The sequence below is a fragment of the Diuraphis noxia genome, unplaced genomic scaffold (genome assembly GCF_037042655.1).
Source record: "Diuraphis noxia isolate RWA-SAM2 unplaced genomic scaffold, SU_Dnox_SAM2 contig0005, whole genome shotgun sequence".
NCBI classification, from domain to species: Eukaryota; Metazoa; Arthropoda; class Insecta; order Hemiptera; family Aphididae; genus Diuraphis; species Diuraphis noxia.
In genome coordinates this window covers 40,565,895-40,588,605 of record NW_028301715.1, presented here as the reverse complement: position 1 = coordinate 40,588,605, position 22,711 = coordinate 40,565,895, and the positions used below count along the sequence as shown (strand labels likewise).

Genomic DNA, 22,711 nt, shown 5'->3' with positions numbered 1-22,711 from the left:
TTATCAAAATTAAGTACCTAAATAATTGTTATAATAAATGTTTATGTTATAAATTATAACTAAAATTGATTTTAATTGTAGTAGTGTTATTATTTTTCTTTGGTTTAACGAGAATAGTAATAATAATTGGTAGTTATAAAAATAAATATGTTCGATTTATTTTTAATTCATTGAAAATTATAAATTCCTAAAGGAAGTCAGATTCATGATAGTATGAATTATTACTAGTTATGAATATTAATAATGATAATAATGGTAACGAGGATATAAAAATAATAAAAACACTCAAAACGTAGGACACCCTCGGGGAAAGGTTTGGTTGTAATTCGCGAGGAAAATGCTGCTGATAATAACCTTTTAACACATATAACGACATAACACCCACAAAGTGTATTTAATGCTAAAATAGGTAGGTACTATGTAATGCGTGCAATACATAATATTATATAGGTAAGTCGTAAGTATGATGGTATTATTGGTATTGATTCGATTTTATAATTTTAATACCATTATTGATATGAAGGCTAACCGTATATATATTATACATCGAAAGCATTATTATATCTATTATAAATGAATTATCAAATACTATACCTATACGCAATTTTTTTTAAATATGATGATTAACGTTGTAAACAAATTATTTAATAAACAAATAAAACGACTTATATATTATACATACTCGTATATATCACTTGTTCAATTATTTTTGTATTATAGAAAAAATCTATGGGGACAGATTTATGTCTTATATACCAATAATGCTTTAAAAAATTTATTTATTAGTTTTTATGAATATACCAAGAACATACAAGTAAAAATTATGTATATAAAAACCTTGTATTTTGAAAATATATTAATTGCATTTATTAATTAAAATAATAGGTGATTTTTATAATGAAAAACATTTTAAACTGTATTTAAAATAAGTACATACATTTAAATGACTTTAAAGTTATATAAATTTTGAAACTAAAATATTGTTCTGCTTATCGGAGGATTGCAAATATTATAAACGCTCGCAATAGTTTATTACCATATTTTAATTTAATTTATACATATTACCTCTACAATGTGTTATCACGTGTAGCATGGAAATTATTTGCAAATAAATATATTATCATTATGTTTTAGTATGCAACATTTTACAAGAATTTTAGAATAACTGACCAAGATTCCTGTACAGTACCGATGTATACGAATCGAATCGAATATTATTAACAACACGTTTGTATGCGCGCCGATATACAGACGTGCTGAAGTGACGGTCGTATTATGTGCATATAATATTATATAAAGTTATTATAGTAATATATACCATGGTTTTGTGTGGAAGTCATCCTTTTGTACATAGTAATAATAATAATAATAATAATAATAATGTAGTATATTAATATATTATAAATTACTAAATAGCTATTTCTCAGGCGCATAGTGTGAGTACGAAAACGGGTTTTGTATATAATATCGTCATTAGAAATTGTTATTTATTCGAAACGCGTTCCGTTTATATTACGGGAAAAAAATATTTGTTACCGGACTAAAAATATAATAGCATTACTTAATGTTATGATATCATAACCAAATTATAATATATAGGTGCACCGACTGGTAATCGAAACACCTACCTACCTCCAGCAGGGCTGCCTTAAAAAAGATACTTTTAAAAATGTATTTAAAATACATATTTGAGTACTAAAAAAAGTATTTGAATATTTTTCTCAAGTATTTTACAAGAATGCAGTGAGAAGATAGACGGACTACAACAGTTGCCGTCGGATCTGCAGTGCAATGCCGCCGGCCTCGAGGAAGAGGACCGCTGTAGAGGAGAGGTCGCTTATTTTGTATTCATCGAATATCTATAACCATTGTCCATTAACCATAGGCCATAATATACATTACACGTGTTCTCAGTTGTCTGCGCCACACCACGTGTTGATCAATGCGTAATGTTATTTATGCAGAGACAAGCGTTTTCGTTTAGGTAGATACCTAGGTATGTTTTAAAAAAATATTTAAAATGCATTAAGCACCTTCAACTATTTTTACTTCATGTTTTTCGTTGCTTTATTTCTACGGTGGGCTCATCGATCGTTTTATACGCTCACAAAATACCTCATCAAACGTTTTATTAGAAGGTTTAATAGGTAGGTACTTATAAATTATTATACATATTATGCGTAACATCGTAATTAATAATATTATGAAATATGTTATATCCATATGCGGTATCGGAAATAAATCATTATCGTATAATCATAATAATATTATACTCAGACGGAATGTGAAAGTGAATGACATTTAAACATTTTTGACCAACGGGCATTTTGTGTGGCGGCGTTTGATGGAGGTCGAAATATGGATATATTATAATACATATATCTTTTATCAGTAGCTATAATTGTTACGATATTTACGCCATATTGATATCATTATTATTATTATTACCGTGGCAGTGACAGTGACGCCCACTGCAGTAATAACGGTTCGTGTGAGTTTTCATCTGTCCTTTTATTTTGTAAGTACCTATAATATATTATAGGTATATAAATATTGATCACGTTGGTATAGTGAGAGCGACATAATTATTTTTCACTTACATAGGTTCATATTATTATATATATACGATAATCTAACCTATACGCACCTAGACACCTAATAATGTAATATGTTTTGTATCGGTTGATAGACGCAATTCGTTCATGCTGTGTGGGAGGTGCGGGTTTTGGTTGAGCACCCCCTGCAGTTTTGCTGCAATATGCATCGGGCTCAAAATATATATCCCATATTCATGCATAAAGGATATGATAAGTTCTTATTTTGCACCGTATAAGTGTATAACTAATCCATAATCATAATTTAATATGTGATTAACGAAGGGCAGAGGGTTTGAGGACAAGGCGAAGTTGTCCATTGTGTAATCCAACGCTTTCCTAAACAAATTTCAGAGTTTTTTCTTGCATGACGAAAACCGAAAAATGTTCCATTCTATGCTCTGATTTCCTATAACACGTCTTGGGCGACTGTACCAACGATAACGGCTGGGTGGTAAAGTGGAAATTCCCAAAAAGTGCTGAGCGTGGTTCTTACTAAACACAAACGTTTGGTTACATCTTTTATTCATATTATAACTTCCTCGCATGACGCGGAATCGTTTAACATATTTATTATTTAATTTTCACTGTTCCATCAATAGACCGTGTTCTTGCATAAGTGCGCTGAACGTTATCGTCGTTACCGATAAGTTGATCAACCTGTTAATACCTTACAATGGTTGTTACCTTCCATGAAGTTGTTTTCGTAGTCTGTAGAATTTATAGTCTGGCAAGAAATTCGCTAGGCCAAACCGATTTAAGATTATCCCACATCATACCGCACCGGTTTAGTATAGCGAATTTCTAGTGGTTTTTGCGTAGATCCCTTCATTACCTTTGCCGTGATAATTGAACGCAGAGGCGTGACAAAATGTGGTATGACGGTATGAGTGACTCGTGAAAAAAGACAATTTCAGTCTTTCGCCTGCGGATCTTGCTGCACACGTCGCCTACGACTGAAATAAATCGCCCTTGTTCCACACAACATATTATTATTTTGTTGAAGCTCACGCATGTATTGTTATTCAATTTTTGAGCTGTTAGCTAAATAAGTTACACCGTTATACTATTATTGACATGATAATATTATGCATTACCTATTATTTTGTTTAGCTTTGCCCTGTAAAATAATAACAAAACATCGCCCCCAGTTCTTCAATTTAAATCCCGCCCCTTTAGATAGACTATACCTATTTGTAGCCTATATTATTTAAAACGTGCAAGTATATGTAATTCGATTGAAAACGATAAACGAGTCGAATGAGCTACGCTTTTAATTTAAAATTTATATACATAAATTAAATCCGCTGCAGATGACGTAATATTCAAATTAAAAATAACATAATAATATATAATACACTGGCGATAGGAGAAAATATTCAAATACGTGTTATGTATATAAGTACAACTACTGCAGGGTGTCCGTCAGACGACTGTTTTCGACCGCTACATTCTTGGAGGACTATAATGATTTTATGAACACCGATATCACGTACAGAGTGGCTTACCAAGCAAGCTCAGCCTCTTTTATTTAAACTTAATATTGAATTTATTTAAATTCTAAGTTTGGAATTTTTAAATGCAGATACTAACAGGCCATACTTTCAAATTCTTAATTTTTTTTATACTACTTAAGGAGCGTTATACAAACTTTCGTTTTTCAAATGAGAATCCCAGTTTTTAACTGTACATTTTTTATTGGATAATTTTTTTGAAAATTCAAAATCTAAATGAGTAATTCTCAGATATTAAAACGTATAACGTTTATATACTAAGGGTAATTAAACATCAAAAATGGTTTTGCAAAAATATAAAGTTAATGTAATATTAGATCATCTGATATAGTATTTTTTATACTTGGACCTTTTGAACAAATTATTTATGTTAAATTGTTAATAGATTCATTAAAATGTTTAAATCACCATGATGGTTCCCATATCTTCCGAACTGATTATCATAGACCTATTATTCTGTATTAGTATACAAAGTTAAACAGATAATTAATAATGACTCGATCGGATTTCGATTCTGATAAAGTCAACATTTTCAAAAATATTATCCACTGAATAATTTACAGAAGAAAATCGGGGTGGTTCTGATCTGAAAAAATGAAGTTTGTATTTCGACATTCGACAGGACATTCCTAAAGTATATAGGGTTGTATTTGTAAAAAATTTAAGAATCTGAAAAAACGGTTTTAAGTAAATTAAAAAAAATCTAAAAATCATAACCACAGGTCCACAGCCTAACCGCACAATTAAAGAAAAGAAAGAATTGAATATGATTGGTGAACCACTCTGTATAACCCTATAATGTAATAATTATTATAATATATACTCGAATTTGTAGTTCGTTAAATTACTTACTGCGACATGCGTCCTCTTAGCGTAGGTACACTCTGATGGTGATATTTTTTGTCGTTCTCGTAGTCATTGATTTCCTGCAACAACGAGTGTATATTATAATATGGTGTATAATAATAATAATAATGTGTAATATACTCGAAGACCTTGTTGTTTCGGCAGTGCGTATAAGTGTAATATTATAAATTGTTGAGAGGAGGTACCCATACGATATAATATATGTATAGGTACACGATTTCGATTAGTCATCGGATTTCCATAAAATATTTCTAACACACTTTTTTGTGAATGAGCTAGGTTCATATTTTTTTGCGCGTAAATGTTATTATACCGCAGTAGCTATTATATTATACTGCTACAGGTATATTATATTCCACACGTGTTGTTGTTAGTGGTCAGTAAAATAATATCTTTGGCGCCGTGATTTCATCATAATTATGTTACAACCGTATGTGTGACTATAAAATAATACTGAGCACAATTATTTTAACATCAATAGTTATACAGATGTCTAGTGGCTTTTATTCTATCGTTTTTATGTATTTGTATTTTGCGTTATTTTTGTATAGGCATTCGTACTGAAGTGAGGTAAACGATTAACGTCCTTTCAACGATGCGATGGCACAGCTTTAACTTATTTTTCAGATGAAACTATTCACCCAAAACTTTTTACCGACGGAGACGTATATCACGCGAGTTCACGCCGTATACGATAGGTACGTAATACACGTTGATGATACGATTTAACAATTTTATATGCATTCGACACATCTTACTACAATTAGTACATAATATAATATTAAAATTCAGAACGAATATCTAAATAATTAATATCGATGTTATGAAAATATGTATTTTCAAACGCGTCATAATTAATCAAATAGTGCTAGGTAATGATGTATAATACGTGTTGTTATTTGAACGCAGCCAATTATTAAACATGTATACCGTAAAAAATCTAATCTTATTAAAATTAGCTTTAACTTCGTTGATGACTGATGACCTATTATACAGGATGAAAACACTCGAAGACTATAAATGCAATTTGATTAAAATGAATATCGTACCTATATATACTTAATAATATTATATATTTTGATTCATGTAATACATTTCCGACACGTACAAATGGTAGTTTATGGTAGCTGGACCGTATATTTGTAATTTGTATGTCTGTCATTATTTTATATCGTTATTATAAAAAAACTTGCAAGTTATTACTTTTATTACTTTTATTTCTCTTTTCAGCGCCAGTTAAAGTTTCTTATTCATATATTACCTAACGGAAAAATTATGTAGTGCTTAATTTTAATTATTTTTAATGTTATTTCATTAATCATAGTAATTTGAAATATGTAAATATACAAGTTAAATTAAAATTGATCCTCAAAAATAACAGATTAAAACATTTACATCAAAAAAATATTAGGCACATTATTATATCATCCATAGATAACATATAAATTATAAATTTCTTTATTACGTCACTAGTAGGTAAACAAGAAATATTTTGCACATTCCAATACGCTCATGTAATGATTAAAAAATATGAATACAAATAAGATACTATTTAGGTGCTTGGGTGGGTCATTAGACGAGTCGAGTGTCTTCAAATTTAAGAGCAAAGATCATTCTTCACATTGCGAAAACTAATGTGTTTGAAATATAACAACTTTGTATAATACGGGTTTTTAATACATATTTACATATATACTCAACATTATAAAAATACTTTTTTAACAACAGAAATACAACATATGACTAACATACCATCTAGAAATATATTTAAAGTGTTAAAAGTGAAAACTTAAATATTTAATGACTAATTAATTTGGCCCAAATTTAAGCTTTTAAACGCTCATAAAAAATGTTTATCGAAGATTACTGGGTATGTATTATGCAGTCAGAAAACTAAAAAAGTAATTAAGAGTTTCTTGAAAATATGTCTTCTGCTTAACTCGTTTATACATATTATCATTCAGGTTAGGTGGTTTTGTAGCCCATCGATTCTTCCTGTGCATGTACCTATAGCATATGCACTTAAGTATTTAAAAAAAAATCTATAGATTTTTCCACCTACAAATTTTTACCTGAGGTAATCATCGTTACTACTTAATTATACCAACCAATCAAAATATATATTTATATTTTAATTAATTATTTTTACAATTTTTTTATTTTAGGTATAAGCAAGTACTCAATTAGAATAATATAATTATTGTTCATTTCTACATGTTTATATACGACATTGTTGAAAAATTACTGTAGTGTGATGGAAAATAAAACGTGTAGGTATAGGTTCAAATTTTAAAAATCAATACCCTTACCAAAATTGTTAGTCTTTACTACAAACAATTCAACACGAAACAAGATTTACTCTCTAATATTAACATACCCTGTATTTTTAATTCCATTCGATCATTCATGTTGAACTTCCCCTTCCCTTCCCTGAAAAATGAAATAATATTAGTAGATATAAGCTTTTACGGCAACATATATTATTTTATATTATTGCTGTGTAGTAACTAGTAACCGAATTGTATATTATGTTATTGTTGTGCACAGTGCACACAAATATGGCCTAGTCATTCGAATTGAAAGGAAAAAAATAAACAAGAGAAATTCATGACATTCACACAGAACACATTTATTCTTGTTTTGATGTTTGATTTTGGTATCTCGAGCAGTAATATCATTACGTACTATCGTTTCGAGTGCTATTAGAGTTTCACAGCGGTTGCTTTATATAGTATAATACACTATATTATACGTTTATTTAACGTACATATCATTCGTCGCTATGATATGGAATCATTGCCATGATACCATAATAATATAGGGTAATTTACCAAGCCTGATCATCATCGTTTTTTCCTTATCAATTTGTTCAAACTATATGATTTTTCATATTTCAATATTTAAATACTCATAAACACTATATATAATATTATGTTCTATATGCGTAATAACATAAGCGGCCGATAAACAAAAACGGGTTTATTACGTTATTATATGAAAAATATGTAACGCGTCGCTTACGATGTAATAATAATAAATATGATATGCGTATATATACTGGAGGCATGGCCAGACATTGTTATATATTTTTACAGTGGATATGGTATAGGTAAATATAATAGTATTGAACTTTAATCTGAAAAATATACGAGAATTAATGAGAAACTTTGCAGGACATATCGTTTATATTGAAATATTAGTTGTAGCGAAACATCGGTAAATAAAGATTTAGTAATTCCAAAGTTTCGGAATATCTCAAACATCAGTGAGGTAATTTAGATCACATAAATTTTGGTGTACTTTTCAATAGGTATTTAATCCTCTTTTTCTACCATCCGTCGACGATGGTCCCAAACTTCTAATACAATAGTAAAGCGTGTTGAGGTTTCACCAAAACAAAAAAAAAAAAATTCAATTTAATATCTATTTATTATATAATACGTATCTATAAAAGCTCAAGACTGAGTGTCTGAATATGGTTATATTATTGGGTTTCGAGTTTTGACATAATATAATAAATGATAATAACTTAAAACACTATCTTATGATTATAATATTGGTTACTAGATTTATATTATTGAGTCGTTTAATGTTTATTATAATAATAATATGTTTAAAAATATAATTCAACGTAAAACCAGTAACCACTAAGCTTCACAAACTTGAATATCCCGTATATTTAATAAAATAAAAAATACATTTTATGTTGCATTATGGCATGCAACATTGTGTTACAGTTGAAATACTTAATTTGCAACCATAATTACACCAATACAATTTATATTGAATGCACCTATCGAACTTTTTGACTTTTTATAATGAAGTATCGAGACGCACACTGTAATAGAACCACATCAAGGTATCTTGTTTTATCTATTCAACACTAACGTGTAATATACGAGATTATAGTTCGAAACTCACAAAGAAGTCCATTTAATGGTGAAACCGTTGACCATTTTTGAAATAATTATGGTCTATGGAAATTAAAATAATAAATTATAACGTAAAGAACATTATCTCTGTTTGTCAAAAGCTTTTTAAATAATTTTATTTTTAAAAAGTAAATCAAAAAATTGTAAATAGGCAACTATACAAAATAAAAACCACAACATTAATAAAAGCTTCTGAAAAAAACGCAGATGATATTTTTTTTTTTATTATTATTAATATTAATAATACTCTCGGCAACATGGGCCATTGGGCTAAATAGATAATATTATTAATCTTTATAATTATAATACATAACAGTTATTATACGTATTATATGGAATTATGTTCATTTAAAAAATGCAATGACGATCAGAGATTTTTATTCTACTATTCGTGTGTGAGACGGAGATAACATTTTTACTGATAGAAGTTTATTACCTACCACTATTTTTTTTTACATAAATATTTTATAGGTAATATACTTATCATTGACATTCGTTTCATCATGTGTACACTGTATAGGTACCTATTATAATGAGATTGGATGAAGTTGTCATAAAGTGGGAGTAAGATGTATTGTCGAAAACATAAATAATATCGAATAAAACAAGAATGTTGTTATCGTGAAGTATTATTATTTATATTTTGTTGGTTATAAGTCACTTACAAATCAAACGATCAAATCTTAAACTATAAATTATAATAATATAATATATAATCCCTTTTGCATTTCCAGTTTAGCGCAAATTGGAGAGCTCTCGCGGCCTAATTTTTTTTCCTCCGTGAATATAGGTAGTATACCTAGCCATAATAGTTCCTATGGGAATTGAAAATATTAGGCGATATTAAATCTCGAACCATGACTGATGTCTGATATAAATTAATTACCTTTATAAATATAATAACGGATTATGTTATCTGACTCCCCTCCCTCTTTACCAGTTATTTCTGCGAACCTGTATGTCAATATGCCTATATATAATAATATACTATATAGCAGTGGTTCCAATTAGCATTGAGCCTCGAACACCTAGCTAAAACTTAAGTCAGACGTGGGACCCCTAATTTGTGATTACTTTCTTTTCAATTTTGTTTAATTAAAAAAAAAAAATTATATACATAATACCTTCATTGTCGACCTTTTTATAGCGATAATCTGGTTTCAACAGTGATTGCGCAAAATACCAGGAATTACAAACCAATGCGTGTTTAAAAATTCTACTAAAATAAAATAAAAATATCATTTCAGTAGTACATAACCACGGACCCCTATGGGTCCTCGGACTACCAATTGGGAACCACTGCTATATAGTATAGATTATTACTACATTATGTTGGACGTTATCGTTATCTCGAAAGAATTGAAATCGCCTCGAAGAAGTCGAAGTTACAACAATTTTAAATTAAATTATATTAAATATATTCGTATGCCGTATGCCTGTACAACAAAACTCGATATTTCGATTTTTTCGATATCCCGATCGAACTGTTTTCCTGCGCGTAATATTCGACACGACGCAGCGATTGTGTTTATTGTATATAATATTATATTTTATTACATTATGACGCAAGTCACATACAATAGTAAGGCGTTCGGTTTTTATATTATATATATATATATTTTACTGTCCTGTCGCGTATATGACGTTTTTACTGTTATGATAGGTACCTACGTGTGGTTGCGATGCACACTATATATTGTTAAATCGTGTAGATCGTACACGTCCAATGTACGTGTATAATAGTAATATTATTATAGTCGTGTGTAATAGGTACCAAATCCGATACACCTGCAACACGCGCGTTATCGCATTTTTAAAAGCACTGCAACGTACCTACACATTGGACGTCAGTCGTTATACCTATCGATCAACCTGTACGTCCTGTACGCGTTCGTTTTTTTGACCTTGAGTTCAGCTGATTAACATGCGCGCACGCATCGGCCCGGACTCGCGGAAACCGATGGTAATCAGTCTATACCGCGGTCGGCGATGCGCCGTGTAAACAACGGCTATACGTGTAAGCGCGAGCACGGCACTCGAACACCACACGATTACCATAAATTAATAATAATACGTAGCCGCGTGATATAACGTTATATTTTGTCGTCCGCGCACGTGTAAACGGCGGGTTTCGCGACCATGTTCCCGGCCGCCGGGTTGACGGTGAGACGCACCGCCGTCGCCGCGGCCAGACCGCGTTTCCGGATCGTCGTGGCCGGCGTCCGCCACCGGTGCAGCGACGACCGGAAATACGCGGTCGGGTCTACGCGCCGTCCACCGGAACCCAAACCGAGGCGGTCGTTCGAGCGGCTCAGCTGCGGCCGCGGTGCCACTGACTTCTGCACCACCGTCGGTTATAGTACGCGCGCCGGCAAAAGGATCGTACCTTTCGTGTTGGCCGACATCGGTGAGGGTATCAGCGAGGTGACCGTCAAGGAATGGTACGTGAACGTGGGCGACGTGGTATCAGAATTCGACGACGTGTGCGAGGTGGAGAGCGACAAGGCGACCGTGACCATCACTAGTCGGTTCGCGGGCGCCGTGACCAAGATGCACTACGAGGTGGGCGCCACGGCCCGGGTGGGCAGTGCTCTGGTGGACGTCGAGGTGGACGAGGACGGCGATGAGACTGCGGCCCCGGAGCAGGTGGTGGCACATAGTACAGAGGAAGTCACCACCGGGTCTTCGGGTGAACCTGCAGGCGCCGACGCTGCAGACGGTGCTGGCGTAACTGCGCAGGTGCTGACCACTCCAGCGGTGCGCAGGATCGCCGCCGAAAAAGGTATCGATTTGACTACTGTCCGAGGTACTGGCAAAGATGGTCGGGTGCTCAAGGAGGACGTACTCGAGTTGGCCGACCAGTGGTCAGTCCCCGCTCCCAACCCTACCAGAACAGCGGTTGTCAGTCAGCCGCCGCCGTCGACGACGCCGCTGCAGGACTTCGTGCCGTTGACCGGTTACGCAAAGACCATGCGGGTCACGATGGAGGCGTCCAACAAGATACCGACGTTGGTTATCACGGACGAGGTGAATCTCACTCGGTTGATGGAACTGAAGGCGCAGCTGGCGCCACACATCAAGTTGACACTGCTGCCGTTCCTGTTGAAAGCCACCTCGCTGGCATTGGCTAGGCACCCGCGTATCAACAGCACTGCCAGCCCAGATTTCGGGTCGTACAGGCCCAACGCACAGCACAACATCGGCGTGGCCATCGACACGCCACTCGGGCTGGCGGTACCCAACGTCAAGAACGTGCAGACGCTGTCCGTGGTCGGCGTGGCCCGCCGGCTGGCCGAGCTCCGGGCCAAGGCCGCGGCTGGCAAGCTGGCGCCAGCCGACGTGACGGGCGGCACGTTCACGCTGTCCAACATGGGCTCGATCGCGGGCTCCGCGTTTCAGCCGATGATCCTACCACCCGAGGTGGCCATCGGAGCGTTGGGCCGGATCAACTACCGGCCACGGTACGACGACCAACAGCAACTGGTTCGGACACCCGTCATGGGCGTGTCTTGGGGGGCTGACCATCGGATCCTGGACGGCGCCACGGTGGCCAGGTTCTTCAAGGACTGGAAGACGTACGTGGAGAACCCGTCGCTTGTGTTGGCCGACGTTCAGTTGGAGTCTGAAACGCCATAGTTGTCGTAATATAACACTGCCATCTCGTCCGAGGTTTTACACCTTTTATAATATTAAGATTTCTATTGCGTGTTTTTTATGATAAATAAATTACTGTTTAATATAAATATGATGTGTAATAAACAAAGACCGAAGTTTTATGCGCGAATTCAATCATAACCACTTAAAAAATTCAAAATATTAATATTAGCGTATTGACTTGAATACGGGAAAAATGTCATATTGCGTGTTATGATGTGCATATTAACTTTATATGGAAAATGTTTGAAAAACGCATAAAAATAAGATTAATCAAATTTCTAAACCGATATAAATTTTTCAACACCTATATATAATTATCAATATGGGCTTCGTTAAAAAATGTCAACTATTAATCCTTGAGTAAAAAAAAAAAAATTCTAATTTTATGCACAATAGTCTTGACAATAAGTTTAAGTTTCTTGGTACTTTTTTAGATTATATATAGATAATAAAACAGGAGGAGCTGAAGACCGCTTAGTCACCGCTAGAGTACGGCACTGATCATAGCAATGGTTATTTAAATACTTATTCAGTTCTTCGGTGTTCAGCGGCACACCCTCTCGGTTGTGCATTATTTACAATATATACAAATAGTATTGTAACTATAGATTTGGATGTAGAAATAAATTGTTATATAAAGACATCAACATTATGAAGATTCGACGAGAGTGACATGATTAAATGCTTGGATAAAGTTAAATGTTGGTGTGCTAATAATAGTTTTAAACTTAATTTAAATAAATCTAAGTATATTATGTTTGATATTAATACAATCATAAATACAAGTTCATATCTATCTCTTTGTGCTCGTATATGAATATATACAGGGTGTCCCGTGAGGATTTACCCATTGCGATATCTCCCGAAATAATGGTCATATCGAAATTCTGGTTTTGTAATAAGACTCTCAGGGATAAGAACTATAATTATTTCATATTTTAATTTATTTTAATGTTTTGGTGAAAAAGTTAAGAAATATATTTTTTTATTTAATTATTTCCAACAAAAATTTATTTTTTTGAAAATATTGACGTTTCAAAATTTTATTTTCATTAATTTCCTGATTTTCAATATTTTTTTTTTAATTTCGAGAAAAATTGCGAATTATTTAACACCGTAATGATATCAAACATGTTACCCACCGCGCCGCACGCATTCCCATACGGCCGGCCGAATACTTTCCGTGTTCCTAATAGTTATTTATATATAACATTTATAATTATAATATTTTATTTCTTCAAAAGCAGAAAAAATATAAAAAATCGGGAAATTAATGAAAATAAAATTTTGAAACGTCAATATTTTTAGAAAAATAAACTCTACAAAATGGCCATCTTTAATATTTTTGGAAATAATTAAATAAAAAAATATATTTTTTAAATTTTTTACAAAAACATTAAAATAAATTAAAAAATTAAATAATTGTAGTTCTTATCCCTGTGAATCTTATTATAAAACCAGAATTTTGATATCTCCATTATTTCGTGAGATATCGCAATGGGTAAATTCTCGCGGGACACCCTGTATGTAATTATTATATATATAATGAATATAACTGCAAATGTTTCGCTAAGTACACACGTCATATAGCTATATGAATGCGCCTTTGCGACCATATTCGTATAGCTATAATGCGTAATGCGTATATGTGCTTATCAAATAAGTCTATCGACACTAATTATTACTATTATATCATTATCAGGTCTCAGGTGCCATTATTTCAACAATTGATCTCAGCAACGATCGATTTGTATAGATTATGATCATGGTAATTATAATTAACGCAGCAGTACATTATAATTTTATATAATACGAAATTGTAAAACGATAAGACCAAATTTTAAAATGTAAGTCATTATATATATTATATTTTTGTTATATGGTTAATTGTATTATATTTTTGTATTCATCAACGTTTCGTATACGCTTAAAGCGTATAATTTGCAGATGAAATATGCATAATATTCTATAATAATTCATTTGTTGTGCGAAAACACCAAAAGTGTTTTTGCGTATCCTTTAATCAAAATTAGGATATGCATTAGCCTGCATGCACATAATGAAACATCAAATGCGAAATCCTGTCTCTTTAATATAATAAGTCTTTACGTAACGATTGACCGCGAGTGTGTCGTGTTTACACGTTTTTACCCACGTGGCCACATTGTCATATAATTTCATGTTATGTGATGGGTTCATTCGGAGGGATTGAGGTCCATGACCGCAGTTTATATTTTATACTATACCATTTTCAAACACACCTGCCCAGCAAAAGTCGTGTTATTTAACTATTGTTACAAACACCGTTTGAGCGGCGCGTGTGACAATAAGTGTAACGAGTTCAACGATAATTTCTTCCTGCAAGATTTCTAATGTGTCCCACGCACGAATCGCGTAAGACGTACGTTTATAATAATTATAATAATTATTGTCGTTAGTGATGTGTGTGTGCTCGATAATCCGATTCGCTAACACTCGCGAGCACCGAATAGAAAATAAGATTTGAGTTCGACGTGTCAAATCACTTTTGAGATTTTACATTCTTCCCATTCGTGTTGGGCGCGAATAGGGGAAATGAAGTTTTTGATGGATAATGCCCCTAATTATTAAATTTAACGTTTATATAATTCAAAACGTCTTAAACACATTTTATACCTTTTAATTTTACGGGTTTAAACTGATATTATATGCAATCAAATGATGAGCTTAAAATATGAACTTAACTATAGTTGACAATATTTAAATAGTTGTACTTAATCATTAAATACCGAGGGACTTTACCTCAGCGCCGAAACTTGAGGATTTCGTGTTCGAAATGATGGAACATTAGGAGTAAGACAAACCCGCCCAAACAAATAAAACGTCGGTTTTCTCGGAGAATGCTGGAAAAGCATAATATTATAATGTAAGTTTCTCCAATACCGATCCACTTATTGTCTGCGGGGGCGTGGGGCGTAATTTAAATAAGGCTTACAAATTTGATAAATGGCCATACAATTAATAGCGTTCCAAAAAAACTTACAAATGTTAAATGCATATGTGTAATACTTTAATGTGAGGAGGCTAACGTACGTTAAATATTAAAAAAATAAACCACTATTACTGCAGAACAATATTACTAGTGGCAGTAACAATAATCGCAATATGTGTAGTATCAGTTTCGGATTTAAATTTAAGAGGCCGAGGACAAAAGAATTTGTTGGTGCTAAAAATTGCAAATGTATATCCTGTTAGCTAATTTTAATAGTGAGATAAGTGATAACGAATAATAGACAACTGTAGTGAATCACTACTAGTGATCATTAGACACAACGCGAATTTGAATAGTTGAACTCCGGTTAAACCACGGAATTCGGCCGGTAAAATCAGTGGTTCAAGCATAACCGAGGTTTAAACTATGATTGTAAAACAGATCCTTAGTGTAATGCACAGTAAAGTATGAAGGAAGATAACGATCGTATTATACATAACGCGTAACTTTACACAACCACGTACTTCTTAGTAGTTAAAACCAAAAAGTTTAGTTTAATCTCTAGTACATATTATACCAATATTTTTATTGTTTAGATGTATTTCCAGATTACATATTCTCTTTATATTTCTGACAAATCAAATTCGACTTTTTAAACAGTAATACTATCATAGTGACATAAATATAAATATGTACGTTTAATTATAAATTATATGAACTATATAGACCAAATAGGTCGAAAACAAAATACCTTTTACTTATTACCTATAATAGTTATATTTGGTAAAAAACACTGATAAGATCTAAAATAATAATAAATAATGTATAGTATACGATATGAGTTATGAATTTTAATCAACGCAGGTCGCGTACGTATTTTTTTTTATATAGCATAACCGCATAGGAAGCAGATTGAAATATTGAAAAGAAATAATATTCAGATCATTATTGGACTTTGCTCGTTCGTCGGTCGCCGCGAGAACAAACAGCGTGTGAATGTATAACATTATTGTAGAAATTACCAAACCACTTGTTGGTACGTTCGTATAATATGAGCGTCATCGCAAAGATACGTTTCAACTGAATAAGATGTCCGATGTCCGACATCTCTGGGTATTAGAAGGTAAGTGCTATTGGAAAGCAAGGTTAGAATAACTTTTTTTTTCACATTTAAAATTGTCGTGTTTTGCAGTAACTATAGATAGAACTAGGGCGGCAGGGGGGAATAATTTATTCACAAAATTTGAAACCATAACGTTTGTTTGTTTACGCAAGTCTTAGAACTCATTTTGTGGCTTTAGAAACAAATCGCAGCTGGTATATATACCCACATCATTAAATAATAATAAGTAGGTGGCAATAAACATTTGAGTTCCGAGTTGCATATACCAAACACGGTTATAATCAATCGACGATTCATTTTACCTTTTCGAATTATATATGTTGCATATCAATTCATTAACTATTTAACTAATAGACTATCTATCTGGCTATCTGTATTATAACTATTCTCCATTGCCGATCAAACAATTGCAGTATAATATATAGAAACTTTATTTGAGGAGATTCGATAACACTATTCTATGTCTTTGTTTAATGCACACGCGACATAAGATTTTAGACGTATTCTTTGCCAAACATTTTGATTTGTAATAAAAAAAAATGTAAATAATTATAAATCTTATACATACATCATAATGATATCATAACCGAAACAATAACGCATTCGATTAAATCAAAATGTTTAGGGTTCTCGTCAAGGCCGTCAGCTCGTTCGTAGACAATGATGATACTATTATCTCATAGATGATCATTTGTTGTCGATTCGATAACTCGCTGCTGTCTATCGATACGACGCCACAATACTTCGCATATATTTCTATAAATCCTCCCTACGATGTATTATAGCCTAAGACATAAGTATAAGTATGCTATATTACTTTATATCTAATACTCAAAAATACATTAACACCAAAGGTGGATTAAATAAATTAATTCAATATTAAGGTTGTTATGATTTGGGTACGTTGATATAGTTATAACAAACAATAATACCATTAATACCTATGGTATTTAAATTTAAATATTTAAAATTAATACAATGAAAAAATATTGCCTTTACTCAAGTAAAAATATATTATGTTAATTAATTATTATTAGCTGCTACACCACGAGACTGTATGGAATCTATACTACTCTTTGTTTGAGACTACTGGATCTATGTACATAATAGGTGTTATGGTGTTCTGTATAACTTTGAATTTGTTTTGAATACCTAAGACATTGCAGTGACGTGTAGGTAATAGGTACAAAAAAAGTTAGATGAGTTCGATAAGTTAGATATAAGTTCATATATAGTTGTATAGTAGGTATATAGTTTGTAAGGTGAAGTAAACATAATCGTTTATATAATTGTGTTGAGTATATGGCTGTATTAGTATATATAGTAAACATTAATAAACGATAACACTAGAGTAGAGTGTCGTTCACACAGAGCCTTCTCTGCTGTCGGTTTTAACTGGAAAAAAAAGATAAGTTCACTGAAGTTGTCCGAATGCACAATTCATACTCGGATGGTCAGATACTCTATTCAAAGTCAAATTTAGATCATTCGCCCAAATGAAATGACACCCCGAAAAAGATGATGTGTTCGTAAATATATTACGAGCCTATATTGTATTCTTAATCCACGTGCATAATATCTATATAATATCATATAGCTAAATAAATAAACAATTATTGTATTAGAGCATTTATAATTTTTACAACTGCTACACGATATCACGCTGTTGCTCGGGAACCACAGGGCACACGCAATAATGCTCGCTCACTCGTCGTGTATATAGTTTGTCGTCGTCATCGTCGTGTCGTCGTTCGGACGTGTTATAATGTTCTTTTGTTTGATATTCCCGTCTCGTCGGCAGCGTTTCTCTGATGTGTGTGCACAATATCAAAATAATAAGTACGATAATAACAATAATATATGTACGCGAATGTCCCGTCACGATAGATCATCGACCTTCGAAGCCCTCAGAGCCGGTCAACGTATATACGGGAGGCACCTATAAGAATATAAGATACATTAGGCACTCTACATTTATATATGTATATATTATATACATATATATAATATATATAGCTATACCTACTCTGCGTGTGCCGACGGCGGAGTCCAATGTACCGATGGTCGCTTTTTTTTTCGCCATCGTCGGAAGTTCTCACCGACCGACGATCGTCATCCTATATGATTAATCATTATTATTATATAGTAAGATGTTATCACACATGCATAGGTATAGGAGCGAATGTGTGATACCTTTATATAATATATAAATTATACCGGGTGATTCATTGAACGTTAAACACTCATCATTATTTTAAATTCTATTACAGTTTTAAAAAATATTTTTTTACATGATTTTAAGTGGTTATACAATATTTTTCTTTAAAATATATATATAATATTTATCATTTTTTATTTAATTATAATTTTTTAAATTCCTATGCGTATTTTTAATTACCGATTCAAGGAGATCTCTAGTAGAATATATTTTGTAGACCTACTTAACTGCGTTATTATATAAAAATCGAATTTTGGACTAGCAGTTTATGAACTATGATTTATGACCAACTTATATAGAGCTATAAGTTATGAGCGCTTAAAGTCTTAAATCAGCGGAGTGGATTAGTGTAAAGGTGCAGTACACAATGTTGGACTATAACTCCGTTTATAAAACTTTGAATACTTACAATAATGAATAATGCATTATTTGTCTGAATTTTAATTTTTATACATAAAGATATAAGCACTCCAAATAATATTCTCCTTCGGAATATGAAAATAACAATGTATATGTTATCATTTGATAAATTAAAAGCTTAACTTTTAGAAGTTATTCTATAACTATATTAATGATAATGCTATTTTGTTTTTGTAAAAGAAATGTGTTGAACATAGTTAGACAGATAGTGTTTTCTGAAATGAGTAATGACATTAGCGAGCCTTACGTTAAGTGGATCACTCCGTATTCATAATTTACAATTACAATATTACAACACGAATACCTGATACATTTACTGCTATAATAATAAATTATACGATCGTCGTAACAATAATAACAATAGTTATAGTAATAAGCTCTCCGCGGGCGTTCTTATTGTGCTGGACAATGCAAAGACTGCCAATGTTAATAAATAGGTATAAAGTTATATGATAATACTATCGGATTTGTACATTTGAAAATGATGGCTTTTGTACACTTATAACATGTATATTATACGCACGTCATTAGAATTTAATGACGTATAATAATATAATATTTTGACGCTTCGCCTTTATGTAGTTTTGGCGAATGATATAATAATATTGTTATGACGTTGACGTGTGTGTGCGTGATTGATGTCCGCACGTGGTCCACCGCCGAAGGTCTATTGTAAAATAACAAAAATAATATCAAATCAAAACATTTAAATTATAACATTAAATCACATTTTAACTAGATAATGCGTCACTGATGATAATATATTCATGGGCGGAACCAGAAGTTGTGTTCAGAGTTTTAATATTTTAAATAGTCTTAATAATTTATTATATTTATATATTTAAAATATATATCATGTAGAATTTTAATCGGTATTCATTGCAAAACCCCTGAGTAGCTCTAAATAAACAGGGAGGTACTCGGACTAAGTCAAAAGTATGACATTTTTTTTCTCAGGACGCATTCAAAATATTAAATGGCGGTCATTTTAGGATCCCTCTTTTGTTCAAATGACTGCAGTATAAGGATATGCTGCTGCAGAGAAACGGAACAGATTGAGATTCATATAGTGGAAATGTGGAATCGTGCCTTAATAGGAGTTACCAAAAAGTTAAAATAAATAATATTAAAAATTATTAAAATTACCTAATATTTTATTTATTCATTTCAATAACTGCAAGGTTAATGTTTTGTTTTATTATTACTATCTTTTGTAATTTATTATATGTGTACGCCTACATAAGAAATTATCAAAAATATGCAATTACGCTAAATATAATTTGCATTTTAAATTTTAAAAAATTGCTTAAAAAGTTAAAACTACAAAATTACAAAATAGTAACGTTTTTTTGAAATGAAAAATCGATATTTTGATCTTAGCGCTTATTTTTAAAACAAATTAGTCGGGCTCGGTGGCACTTACACCTTAATTTAAATCTCCTCTTTTATCGAATATTATGTCCCACCTATGACAATAATGCGTATCGTATGAGTATTGTAACTAATGTGGGACTTAAAGAATAAACCCACCCAAAATTATCAAATTATAAATCGTATATTCGTCTATCGTTAGCACGAATAGGTTTTAAAAAATTAGTATCTGGTAACATTAAAATATGATATATACATATTATGTCATGTAAAGCGTAAGTCGTAAGAAATAAAACTAATGTATGTATTTTTTTTTTAAAACACGAGTTTAAATTATTATTGTGTTATTATATTATTATTATTTTTATTCTTTATTATTCTTAATTTTCCTTAACTATACATATATAGTATACTATATATATTGCTTCATATACCTGCGCCTTTGGGGACTTAGTACATTATATACATAATACATACAACATAATGTTTGTTGGCTAATATAATTGCAAAATAATTAATTAACTAATAACACTATAATTTTTTATTTAACTATTCGTGTTGTATAGAGCAGATTCGGAATTATAAACATTATGTTAAAACCGAAGCAAAATTTCTGTAATTTTGGTTTTAAGAAGGTGTGTATTTTGAGTAGAATGAATACACGTAACATACTTCGTATTATTATAAATAATTAATGAACCAACTTCAGTATTTAACAGACGTGCAAAATTTTTTCCATCACCAAAATAGAATGTATTTTTAATAATTAAATTAAATATATTAGTCAAGTTTTCACAATTTAGTTAAAAATTTATGAACTTGAGACAGTTGGACGGTCATAATAAATGGATAACATTGTCAATTGTCGAAATTTGCATTGAGGTTGTACGGGGTTTGAAATCTGAACATTAATTGAAAATGAATATAGTATATGACAGTGCTATCTAGTAACGAAATTGAACATTTAAAAGTTTATAAGAAGCGACTATAGATGGCGCGCTAATAATGATAATTTATTTATTGATTATAATAAATAAATAAATAATAGTTTAGCATTAATTTACATTCTCTAGACATATCGATTATATCTTCTAATAAAGTCAAGAACGTTTAGAAAAATATAAAACCGGTATAGGGGGAGGTGCATTTCTCTGGTATCTCCATATCAGAATTTTCCACAAAAAAATTATAAGTAATAGCATTGATTATATAAACTAGTTTATATTATAATCAATGGTAATAGTAATCAATTTGTTACTTTACTACCCATGATTATTTAACACGACGAGTATTGACACTTTACGTTACACATATTTGTTAATGCCGTTTGAAATATGTTGCAATTTTTTGTTGAGATGAGTGTTATGATTGTATGAACATGTAAAATATGTTGTTTTAAAATTGCTTATACTTTGGCTTAAAATAAAAATATTGTAAAAACTTAAAAACAGATGCTGTTTTTAACTAAAAAGTTTGATTATAGGAGAATTTACACGCATATAGATACTAAAGTTAATAACACAAAATTGGTCCAATTGAAAGCAAGTAAGTCTATAATTATATTGCTCGGTAAATCATAGATGGTAATCAAATATTAAAGTTAATAATTGATATCCTATTGACTTATAAACAGATGATTGTAATATTTTATTAAAAATGACGACGAATCAAATTTAAAATAAATAGTTTTTCTTAGTTATTATATTTATGCTCTATATTTAATTATATTATTTTATGAAAATTTGAAGTACTTTGTTTATGATTATAGGCTTACTACTTATCACCATTTGTTTAGATAGCAGACTGCAGTGATATGGTGGTATACGAGACGATCGAGACGGCAGTAATACAAAGCGACTTGTATTTTTTATTATATTTTTTTTATTTTAATATTGCCGTAATGAATACACGGCGAGTTGCATAGGCAATTTAGCAACTCAATATTGTCAAATGTTGATATTTTTGGTATTTTTTAATCATTTAGCTATAATAATTGTTAAAATATCTATAATTAAAATAGGACAATGTCGATATTATGTGAACC

General features: G+C 31.7%; 1 protein-coding gene across 1 annotated transcript; it reads left to right on the top strand.

The window, feature by feature from the left end:
• Nucleotides 1-10,805: 10,805 nt before the first annotated feature.
• Dbct (Dihydrolipoamide branched chain transacylase E2) lies at nucleotides 10,806-12,650 on the top strand. Its single transcript, XM_015516980.2, has one exon. The coding sequence runs from the start codon at nucleotides 11,047-11,049 to the stop codon at nucleotides 12,541-12,543; it is 1,497 nt and encodes a 498-aa protein (XP_015372466.1). The 5' UTR covers nucleotides 10,806-11,046; the 3' UTR covers nucleotides 12,544-12,650.
• Nucleotides 12,651-22,711: the final 10,061 nt, after the last annotated feature.